The 12,657-nt window shown below is 36.4% G+C and overlaps 1 protein-coding gene across 4 annotated transcripts in view; it reads right to left on the reverse strand.

Moving 5' to 3' along the window:
• Positions 1-447: 447 nt before the first annotated feature.
• The window catches only part of SATB2 (SATB homeobox 2), a 201,016-nt gene continuing 188,806 nt past the window's right edge, over positions 448-12,657 (reverse strand). For 3 of the 4 annotated variants that reach the window (XM_025405331.1, XM_025405332.1, XM_025405330.1), the window contains one exon: positions 467-3,654. In XM_025405331.1, coding sequence (XP_025261116.1) covers positions 3,193-3,654 — 462 coding nt within the window. In that variant the 3' untranslated portion in view covers positions 467-3,192. Of the gene's footprint in view, positions 3,655-12,657 lie in introns of all 4 variants that reach the window. The other variant, XM_025405329.1, reaches the window with a different exon arrangement.

Genomic DNA, 12,657 nt, shown 5'->3' on the forward strand with positions numbered 1-12,657 from the left:
AGCTCTAAATATAAAAGACTTTTATTATGTCCATTAACCATGGACATATGTGCTCCAAAAGTTTCCTGACACGCAGTCATTTGTGGTTTTTTAATTATAAACAGAAAATATTCACTAGAAAAATAAAACAGCAGCCTATAAATTTATCTTTTTACATTTGAGTTTTGTTTGTATATGACAAAAGATTGGATAAATGACTCTCCCAGTTGCCAGCTCCAGGAAGTGGGCATGCATGTGTTTATATACACACAGAGACACACACATATTCACATGTGTAATGAAATCCATGCACTGTACAGGACTCACACATCTGTGATAGCAGGTACCACTGTCTTGCTTCTAAAATAAGGGTACAAATTTTCCTAAGACTCACCAGGTCTCGCTCTGCATAAAACATTAAGTGGGGAAGCAGATAATGCCCAGTAAAATACTTGACAAACAAAGTCATATTTATTGAATGCGTTTATTTTAACAACCAAAAAATTCTAACAGCCTAACAATGCACATAAGTTAAAAATTAATTATCACTTAGTGATAACAAAGATAGTTGATTTACATGGAAAAAAGAACATTTACAATATGTTAATCCTTATTCACATTGTTGATACCGCAATAAAACACAATTTGTTTTCTTCATTTCACAAAAAAAAAAAAAAGGCGGGAAATTGTGCTTTGTCAAGAGGCACTACAAGAGAAAGTTTCTTCTTCCAAATAGATATTATATGACAGATATTGAATAAATAGACATATATGCATTGTAATTCGCAAAGATCTGGCAAGACCACAGGCTAAAATGCCCACAGATTCACTTAGAACCACTGCAAACTTGGCAGTGAAATTAAAAAATAAAAGGCAAGACTTAGCATTGAAAAATACCTAATAAATTTTTGGTTGAAGTGTAAAAGATACCAAATGCGGATGCCATCGATAGATGAACCACCTTGTAAGAGCTTGGCAAAATCAGTTTCCATTACGTGTACAGAGTGACCTTCAGCAACAGTGTAAGAAGACAATTTGGAAAGAGTAACTCGGAGATCAGGAAGCAGCAACCATGGACTTTCTGATTAAAGCTGCAGCATACTACAGAAATAGGAAGGATGGGGCCAGGGCGAACTGCAAACAACCATCCTTTTGCAAAGGTATATGACGCTCATGTCAAGATAATTTTTAAACATCATTATTTGAAAAAGTACAGGAAAATGTCCCTTTAAAAACTCCAGAGGTTACTGAGCAGCTAGAATTAGCTTGTATTGCAACATGTCTTCTCCCTGTATATTGTAAGTTCTGAGTTAATATCTACACATAGAGGTTTTTTTTTAACTCCTACCTTTTATACCTTTCAAATATATAAATAGTATTAACAGTTATATTACAATGTTTGTGTAGTAAACAGAAAATAACTTTCAAAGTGATATTGCATGAGGTCTTTGACAAGGTTTCGTGAGAGCACAACTCAAAAAAAAAAAAAAAAAAAAAAAAATCCAACCATGTGGGACTGTTTAATGACCAGTTTAAAGCATGGATTACGTTCACTAGGCCAGTCCTGAATGTGAGGTCTCCTCTTGCAATTACTGTAAGTAGAAGTGGAAAGTAATGCTTCTGGTGTTTCTCATAGGAAGCTGAAAGAGATCTGGAGTACTATAGTAGATTGCAGCTTTAATGCTCACCCCACTAAACATCCAGTCAGCATTAGTTCTGCTTTACATAAGGTAATTGCGATGTAGGTAACTGGGATAATGTTTTCTTTTAGGATGAGTAAGTGATTCTACTGAAATCGCTTCACATACTCTATTGCCCGGAGCTGCACAATGATTCAGAAACAGTTCTTGTTAGGGCTGTCATCCCAGGAAAAGGGACAGGAGAGATTAGGGACTGAAAATGTTTGATTAGGTAGATGGAATGTGTGCGAAGAAGAGGAAGCCCAAAGTGAAACAGAAATCAGAAATGTCTTTTGGGAGAGGGAAGGATGGAGATTTATTTGAGAGGGAGCCCCTTTAACTGGGCAGCAACTTCTTTTCTAACTTAATATTACACTGAACTATTTTCTAGTAAAAAACAAAAAGACAAAAAAACAGCAACAACAAACAACTTTTAAACGAGCAGGCTTATTAATTTTCAGATTTGAAGCCACAAGCAGGTAAATAAATTTCACAACAAAATGTGGCTCATACTATGAATTCCATACGTCCAATGTCAAAATGTCATTTGATCAAGACTTGCACTAATGGACAAAGTTTTCTCTGCACTGAATTTCAGTTTTACTTATTTGGAATTCCACAGAAATGCATCTGTTCACTACATTAATGACAAATTGAATAACGGAACGTAGTGAGTCATTTTATTGAGTCATTTTAAGTGTGCGTTGTGTCTTTAAGAGTAATTTGACTTGTATCATTTTAATGTGCCCTGATTTTTTTCACTTTACTTTTTTTTTCTTTTTTTTTTTTTTGGCAGTGTTGGTTTATTTTGTTAAATACATACCTCAAAAATTACCCATTAAGCTGCCAGATAAGAAGCCAAAGAATTAAAAAAAAAAAAAAAAAAAATCAGGGACAAACACAAAAAATAAATAGGAATTCAAAAATAGTCACCCCACCCTGAGAGCAGGCCGCAGTTTATCAAAAAGCCAAAGCGACTCACTGTGAAGTGGTTTTTTTTTTAATACATAAACAAGTCTTTTCTTTAAGAACTCATTTCACAGTCTATTCTTTCGGATTGTAAAGTCTCTGTCCCATGCAATTTTAATATATATATGTAAATATAGAGATATATACATATACATATACACACACACTTGTAGCTTCCTTCATTTATGTCGTAGTTCTTTTCATCCTGGAATTTGCCTGATTTAACTTCCGTTAAGTGCAAGGATAATGAAGGCAGAGTCTCCTGTGATTATAATGACTATGATCCAGTCATAGAGACGGGATAAAGTGTAACGCTTTAGTGTCTTTGCCAAGGCGATGTCTGATTCGGAAATACTGAACTTATTCAGTCTATAGGTGTATCCTCTGCAACAAAGAAATGTCCAAAAGGGTAAGAAAAACAAAACAGACAGACATAAAAAGACAAAAATAAAGCAAAAAACAAAAACGAAAACAAAAAACAAAACAAAAAAACCCAAAACTTTTAAAGAAATGAAAGCAGAAAATCCTTGGACCGATGTATTGCTTTGCCTAGTAGAAGTTCACATTATCTCTGGTCAATTTCAGCAGGTGTTGCCTTGCTTTTGTCAGCATTTTCCTCCTCAGCCTCCACTTTGTACATCTCCTCGGAGCCTTCTTCGCTGTCGTTCTCCTCTGACTCGGTCAGCAGCTCCTCGTCCTTATACTCGGCCACATCCACCGCTGAGCCCAGGTGCTCTTTCAGCTTCCCGTGGTGCTTCACGTGGTACCGCTGGTTCTGGAAGAACTTGATGATGGTGTGTTTGGGGAGATCCAGCTGGGCCGAAAGAGTGTGGATGGCTTCCTGGTCGGGGTACAGGCCTACATCATGAATAAAGCTTTGGAGGATCCCCAGGGCTTCTAAGGAGATCTTTGTGCGAGACCGGGGCTTTTTGGCACAACTGTCTTCAGTCGGAGGAGGTGGGGGAGGCGCTTCTTCTCTGGGAGGGGAACTCTCCTTGGCTGGCTGAGACTGCTGTCTATGAAGCACCTGATAATTAAGAGAGAAAAAAAATGAACATTGGACTCATGATTTTACCTTTGCAAAACCATCAGCCCTCTGAAATATGTGTTATCTATCTAGCACTGGAGGTAAGCTATCGTCATTTGTAAAGTCAGGTCTTTGGAAATCGTAAAAGCATTTCTGGAGATTTAGTATCTCACCTACAAAACATGAGGTTCATAATAGTAGTATTTGCCAACATTTATATTCTAAGACACAAAGTCAAGTCATTTGTTGCCTAAGGTCTTCTCACTTTAAGTAACCTGGCTTCAGAGTCTTCCATACCTTTAACCACCAAGATATGCCACCTCTCTGAAGGCTAACCACAAAGAAACTGGGCACAAAGGGGAAGGTATGGACTCTACTATCATGGCTTCAAGTTCACATTCTTCCACTTAGCTGAGTAACCCTGGACAAGTCACTTAATATCTTTAAGGCTCTATTTCATCATCTATAAAAGCAGGATAAGAAACTAACCTCCTAGAGATGTTGTAAGGATTAAATAACATAATTGTTACAAAAAACAGTGCTTGTCTTAAATCATGGATGGGCAAACTTCGTCAGGAAAGGGCAAGATAGTAAATATCTGAGGCTCTGGAGGGTCGATCTTTGCCACAACTACTCAATTCTATTCTATTGCAAAAATAAAGGAATATGGCTGTGTTCCAATAAGACTAGGTTTGGCCCATGAGTCATAGTTTGCCTCATCTCTGGCTTAGACCAAACATCCAATAAATGACAACAATTATTATCAGCCTCATAATGACTCTTATAGTGTTATAGAGGAATAATTGGTACTTAAGACAGGAAATCAATCCTTTGTAAAATTAGAAATGACTTTATATTCTTTTAGTTCTAATTTTGATTCTTTTGATTTTAAATGTTTTTTTTTAGAATGTGAAAATGTTCAAACTAATTTAAAGACATAACTGTTTCTTGAATTATGAATTTAAATGACCATTTTATACTTACATAGATGGACCTTCTCAATATCACTATAAACTAATCCTCTGTTTTGCATATACTTTCTAATTTCTGGGTTTTTTTTCTCCTAATGTTAAAGCTTTCTAGTTGTAATTTAAATAATTTTTCTTTTATTTCTACCTATTTCCCAATCATTTAATAAAAAAGCAAAATCTTAGGTAAACTTACTCAAAGGAACTCAGTCCCAGCTCTCCCCACAGGCCTATGTGAGAAGGACTTTGTGGAGAGGGAGATGGAGCATGAAGTCCTGATGAGGAACTGCAGCCATCGCCCACACCTTACAGCTTCAGCTGTATGACAGAATTACAAGGTTACTGTGCTCTTCCCCACTAAAATGTGTCATGTTGGTTCCAAAGGCAAAGACCACATTTCCTATACTTGGGTCTAACTTCCTAAATCCTCCCAAAACTTTTAAGAAGAGTGAGTTCACTTTTAAAAAAAAAAAAAAAAAAAAAAACAAAAAACTCCTTTTACTATTCTCTCATATTTTATGGATCTTTTTCATATTAGAATAACAAATTAAACATTTTCCAGAGTTCAGGAGGAATAAATCCAACCAATGCAAAGAAAACACATCTAGTTACATTAAAGGACCATTCACACCACCATCCCTGCCATCTTTCCTGCCACCACCACACACTACCCATAGTCTTTTAGCTACGAAACAACAGCATCAAAGCAAGCATTTAAGGAAAAACAAAAAACAAAAAACTCTGCCATTTATCCTAGTCTTGAGGGCCATATGATGAAAAAATACTTTCCCACCAATGTGAAAATGTCAGTCTTTTACGTAGAACTTAACAAAAGTTAGGGCAGATGAACCTGTTACCTAAATAAGGTAGCAATAAACAAAAGAGGTTTAAATTTTTCAAGTAATAATCAAATAATAATAAAAAGGATAATCAGAAGCAAATAAGACTATCTGCTATAATAAGCCGATGGCTAGTGGCAGAAAGAAATCCTAAGCACAGGACTATAAAACAGTGGCATTAAAGTCCGTATAATGTTGACCAATTAAAATGAATGTTCTTAGCATTTTCCTTACCACTTTCAACTAAGAGTAAACTCATGTGGTCTGTTGTGGTAAGCTGGCATCAGCAAAAAAAGTGAGAGCTCTGTTACTTCAGCATCCTAATTATACCCGGCAGGAAAAGCAGAGCTCCAGGAGTGGGGGTTGGGGGACTGGTGCTGGTCAGGTCAGCTTTCATGGCAGAAGGATATTTGCTCTGAGGCCATGATCTGGGCAGTATGAGCACTGTAATAAGTAAACCTCTATGTCAACAGGTGAGGATTCTAGTTTTTGGGGAAAGAGAGACTGAAATTATGTGCAAAGTACATACTGGAAGAACATAGACTCAAGCATGAGTACTCCCCATTAGAGTAATTGTGCTAATTGGAAAACAAAAGAGAATTAAAATGCCCCATTTTCTAAATTATGCTTGCCTTCTGTAGTAAAAGTCAGCATAACGGTTCCATTTAATTGAATAATTAGATTGGTTCTTCAGGGATTTTCCACTGTGCACTGGTTAGATTTAAAGAGATTTTCCAAAACTATACTTTGAAGTTACTATAATCTTTCTGGATGATTGCATTTGTTCTTCTCCTTAGGTCCAACCAACTGGCCTGCTTCACTCCCCTTTATTTCCTAGAACTGAGCACTAGTAATACCTATGTACAGAGAAGCTAAACATGAAACAGAGAAAGAACAGTAAGAATAGCTACCCCTCACTGAATGTTTATTCTGTGCCAGGCGGTTCTAAGAACTTTACATGGATTAATTAACTGAATCCTGACAAGTTCCTCACAAAGGTGCCATGTGGATCAAGATTGAACTGGAAACATGTAGCATCTCCTCTTAATTCTGATTCGGAGGATTGGAATTAACAAACACGGGGAGTTGTCAGTCTGATAAAGGTTTCCAGGGAACAATGACAAGGCAATTGCCCATGATAGACTAGGAAGATGTTTCTCAAGAGAAGTAATAGTTAGAGAAATTATCTACAAAGTGAAATATATAGTTTCTGGTCAGACAATGTACCATAGTGAGTTGGGCAGCATGGTGACATCTACATGAAGATGGTTAAGTTGTATCTTCTAGCATCTTCTAACAGGTAAGGAAAGAGCGGTCAAACCCTGAATGCCCAAATGGGCATCCCTTAAGTGAAACCGTCTTACAAGTTACCAAAGGAGCTGAGCTTTTTCTATTATACTGACACTTTTCTTTGGCTGTAAGTCCCTTTCAACCACAATATACATAATATCTGAGATTAAAAGATTCCCAAAGTTATCTGTCCTAACTATCTGTATTCCCCTAAAATGTTCTAATTACTCCAGGCAGAAAGTTATTGTCTCTAGACAATTCCTAGCAAAAGAACAACATAATTTCCTCTCTGGCCAATTGCTAAGAATCCTTCCTAATACCATGTAGTAGTTTATTCTAGTGGCATAAGTACTCTGAATGCAAGCAGAGCAGTGCCTAATGCCGATAAGATGGTCTTCTCTAGGCACGAAAGCCAATCCAAATCCTCTTCTAAAATCCTGCCATCTAAAGGGCAGAATCAAGTCATCTTTTCTTCACTTTCTCACATCTTGACTAAATAATGTCAACTCTTTTAGCCATTTCTTCACAGGAAAAGTTTCTGAACTCTCACTTAACTGATATTTAGGTTTGGGTTTTTTTTTTTTTTGGTCTGAATTTCTCAGAATATCTTCTAAATTCCTTGTTAGTGAACTAGAACGAATCAAATTTGGTCTCTGTCCCAAGCAAGTGCCCTGAGAGTCATGCCACTGATTGCTGATGGAGGGACCTATAAGCGGTTTCATTCCCAGGCTCATTTGACAGTTTGGGCATAATCTTTTTATTAATTAGTATTTTAAGTCACAAAATTCACAATTACTCCAACTAACAGAATGCCCTGCAAAATGAATAAAATTTTCTTTCCAAACTAGTCCTTTGTGCTATCAGATTATAGTTTTCTGAGATTTTCTTCATATTAAGTTTAACTGAGCATCTTTCAAACTATTTATGAAAAGCTGGCAGGACCAAGGACTTGCCAGCATTACCTTTTTTCCCTTTTTCAAAATGGGCCCAGTGGAGGGGCAAAAAAATCCCCATTGATAGTACCTACTAACGCCAAGCATACAAACACTGCATAAAACCAGAAATGAGTGGCTATGTCCTCTGAAAGGCATGCTCATAGAAGTTTTAGTCATCACTGGCAACAACCCAAGTGTCTACCAGTAATAAGATTGATAAATAAGTTGTGGTATACTTATATAACAGAGCAGTAGGAAAAATGAACTACTGCTATATATACAAACACAGATAAATACCACAGACTTACTGTTGAGTGAAAGAAGTCAGATATGAAAGACTAAAAACTGTATGATTCCACTTATGTGAAAGAACAGGAAAAACAAATTAATATATAAGAATAGCAAAAAATAGGAAAAGCCTGCATTGACAGATCCCAGCATAACGGGTTTCCACTGAGGTTTACTGAGTAGAAGGGGGTGGAAGATAGCCTCCTGGGATGTTGCAAATATTCTCTATATTGACTTGTGCGTTTGTTAAAAGGATGTGTGTATGTCTAAAGATTATCAAGCTGTACAATTAAAATCTATGCATTTTACTGTATGCAAACTATACCATATTTCAATATAAAAGTTTTAAGAAATGGGCTTAGAAGTTGACCTTTATTTATCCCTAAGGCAAACACCCCTCTTCATGTGATTTTCCCAAGTAATGGAATATTTAATTCCATAAGGGTAACTATCCACTCCTTTTTACTCTCGATCTTTGCACACTGAAGCCTACCAACTCATCCTACTTCTTTTTTTGGTTTGGATTTTTCTCCATCAAAATTAAAGTTAATCTAGACAACAAATTCATTTCTGTAAAGAGAGTCCTAAATGGTTTATTTAAAAGCCTTTCTTATTCATAACTTCTGCTGTTGATTTTTCAGTATGACAAGCAGGGTTCACAGTAATGAAATTAATGAAATATCTAAGTAGATTTAATAACAAAAATAATAGTAATAATAGGTGTTACCATTCATATAAAGCTTACTCATGAGCTACACACTGACCTAAATGCTATAAATATATTTAATGTTACTTAATTTTCACAGTACTCTTAGAGGCAGGCATTTTTACCCTCATTTTATGATGGGAAAATTGGTGTTCCAAAAGTGTAGATAATTTGCTTAAGGTGCAGAGTTTGTAAACAGCAGAACTAGGCTTATCAAGCATATCTTATTCAAGGATATGTTAAAGCCCGTGCCCTTAAACATTATGGTCTCCTGACTTCTGTGAGTAAAATATAGAGAAAAATTGAAAAAAGTCTTTAGAGTAGAGGAGACAGATCGTAAATAAAATGTCAGGTAGTAATAAATACACAGGGCAATGCATAAGGAGGAAGATTGTGGGGAGGGGAAGTTATTTGAGACAAGGTGACTCAGAGAAGGCTCCCTACAGAGGCAGCACTGGAGCCCAGGCCTGAAGGATGTGAAGCCCAGCCATGTGGAAAAGCATTCTAGATAATAGAAAGGCAAGCAAAAAGGCTGCAAGGCAAGAATATACTTGGTACATTTGCAAAACCGCAAGAAAGTCAGCATGTTAGAGCTGTGCTGCCCAATACAATAGCCACTAACCACATGTGGGTATTTACATTTAAATTAATTAAACAGACAAACACACACTCAGTTCCTCAGTCACATCAGCCACATTTCAAGTGCTCCATTGTATCACTTGTGCGATGCCATGATGGACAGCACAATACAGAGCATTTCCCTTAGCACAGAAAGTACTGTTGGATAGTACCACGCTCCAGCAAAATGACACCTGAGAGCCACAGCCAGAGCATGGAGTGCTTGGCATTCCACCGTCAGGGTAATGGAAAGCCCTCACAGTGAACTTCATTCATAAAATCTGAGATAACCAAAAATATACTAAGACCTGAAAACTACTACTATTACTAGAAAGATAGGAAAATATTTATATAATTACTTTGCAAGAAAATTTCAGTTTGTAATATACTACTGGATTTTTATTGGAGGATTACAAATAGCAACATTATCATAAAAACAGCCAGAAGTATGCATTGGCACTTCTACCCTCCAAAGAAGTGTTACTTTACACTTAACTGATTGCTGTCTTCTTCATCAGAGGTGTTCATCATACGCGAAAGAAACGATGTTAAAAACAGCCCTGGGTTAAAAGAATTTTTTAAAAAGTGTATCCACGTATCATCAAACACGTATGGAGTATCTACAATAATTGGACCTATTAATTTATACAGCTTTTTAATAAGAAGTCCTATTTCTAACAATTAAGGGCTGATGAATAAGTTATGGGTAGGAATAAACAAATAGAAAGTTAAAAGTTTATTTGCTGTAATCTCTCTGGGTTGAAATATGACACCTATGTCTATAAATGGACATGAAGATAGCAATGAAGAATGAGAAGTTGTAAATATACTCAAAAGAGACCCAAAAGTTCCTTGCCCAGTCATAAAGCACAATTATAATATGGACACATGTTGTTTCTCTGCCTTCAAAACCGAAAAATTTGAAAACAAAAAGACCTAATGGTACCATGACCAAAGTTGACTAAGAAAGATAAAGCAGCTCTTCTTAAAGCTCTCAGTGTTCAAATGGATATTGAAGGCCTCAATGAAAACCAGCTGGGAGCCATGTGTAAAATATAATGCTTTTTGCCTGTAGGGAAGGAAGTGAGATCTTGAATGATTAAGTTTAGGAAAGTATATAATTCACTGTATCATTATGGGGTGAGCTGCATTACTTATAATATGCCAACACTTTGTGGTCTTCTTTTATAGAGAAAATGAGAAATTCTTAAGGAGGTGACTGTATAAGGTGGTTGATCCAGTGTAGTAATGGGTTAAAACAGTTTCCCAGGTGGTCACATCTGTCTCTCTATGACAAGTCTCACCCAAAGCTTCAGGTCCTGTAGGGTAAGGTACATTAATAGGAGATGAGAACACAAACAAGATGACTTTTATCCACGTTTATTTTGGGTTAGAATTAGAATTATTTTAATTTGTAAATAATTAAAATTAAAGTAAAATTTAAAAAATAATGTTTAATTTTACCTCATTTTTAGAACAGAACATAAAGTAGGTGATCCAAAAAAGGAAAGCATTCTTCTATTAAAAGTTCTAAGAAAAAAATACTTAAGGCCAGTCATGGTGACTCATGCCTATAATCCCAGCACTTTGGGAGGCCAAGGTGGGCAGCTCACTTGAGTTCAGGAGTTCAAGACCAGCCTGGACAATATGGTAAAACCCTGTCTCTACTAAAAATACAAAAATTAGCCGGACATGGTGGCACACGCCTGAAATCCCAGCTACTTGGGAGGCTGAGACAGGAAAATTGCTTGAACCCAGGACGGGGAGGTTGCAGTGAGCCGAGATCATACCACTGCACTCCAGACTGGGTGACAGAGCAAGACCCTGTCTCAAAAAAAAAAAAAAAAAAAAAAAAAGTGTGTGTGTGTGTGTGTGTGTGTGTAGGTATGTGTGTGTGTGTATATATGAGAAATCATTAAGGAGGTGACTATATAAGGTGGTTGATCCAGTGTAGTAACAGGTTAAAACAGTTTCCCAGGTGGTCACATCTGTCTCTCTATGACAAGTCTCACACAAAGCTTCAGGTCCTGTAAGGTAAGGTACATTAACAGGAGATAACACAAACAAGATTTTATACACACACACACACATATATATACACACCTTTTATTTACTTAAAAGTAACAATTGGTTGAAAGTCCTTATGCATAACTCAATTAGAATTTGTTGAATAGATGAATGAACACAATGAATACATGCTGTTATTTTTTAAATGGACTATATATAAAATATCACGTAATTGAAAGTTTCAAAAACCTAACTGTACCCTCTAATATTCCCCTTTTCTCAAAATCAGCACTGGGGACAACTAATTTCGGCCCAAAATTCAGTGAGGAGAACTTTAATGATTAATAACTAATGTAAATATTAATATAATTATTTTATGTCTCTGTCACTATTGGACAGTGAGCTACATGTTGGCATACCATATGCCTGGGACACAATTAGTGCTCAGTATCTTTGTTCTGTGGCACTGCATTCCATGTTCTCTCTTCTTTACTTTCAGATCAGTTATTCTTGTTCAGCAAAACTAGTTATTACTTTCCTTGCTATTATTCCCTTTTAGCAAAACATTCTTTCCTGTGTAAAAAAAAAACAAAAACAAACAAACAAAAAAACTTCCTAGGGCACTGTATAGCTATAAGATGGCATTGTATACACATGGTAAGGAGAAGTTTTGAGGTCACAAAGTTCTGGTTTCAAATCCAGTTTCGACTGCAAAACCACAACTGCTTAGTTACTAGCCTTGTAACTCTGAGCACATTACTTACTCTCTCTGAGCCACAGTGTCTGTTAAACTGTAAAATCTTCATTGTAGTGCTTGTAGTGATAGGAGGGAAAGTGAGATAATACATGCTAAGCATGTAGCAGCAAAGTTCTGAAGTCGTAAGTAGGGTTTCAATTAGTACTAGCTATTACGAAACGTGAGAAGGACTTAAGAATCAGGAGTATAATGTGTCACTCATATTTTCTATCAACATGCTTATTACGAAAGCATCAAATTCAGAAATCTTTTTCACCCCACAGATCTACAAATAGGCACATCTACCGATAACTTTTCTTATTTCTTTCACTCAAATACTACATACATCTTTGTACTTAAAATGGCACCTAGCACAGGAAAGTTGCCTCTGAAGCGTATATTACATGAAATTGAGCCTCAAGTTATACTCCGTTTAAGTTGACACCTTCTATACATACAGCTTGACATCCTCTTAGGAAGACATTCTTTATCAATGGTTCTCAAAGTGTGGTCCATGCAAGAGGCCCATGCCATCAAAACTATTTTCATAGCAAATCCAAGACATTATTTAGAACATAAACATAAACTTTTTGACCTTGCTGAAATTTGCCGTGAG

This window comes from Theropithecus gelada, chromosome 12, assembly GCF_003255815.1.
Source record: "Theropithecus gelada isolate Dixy chromosome 12, Tgel_1.0, whole genome shotgun sequence".
NCBI classification, from domain to species: Eukaryota; Metazoa; Chordata; class Mammalia; order Primates; family Cercopithecidae; genus Theropithecus; species Theropithecus gelada.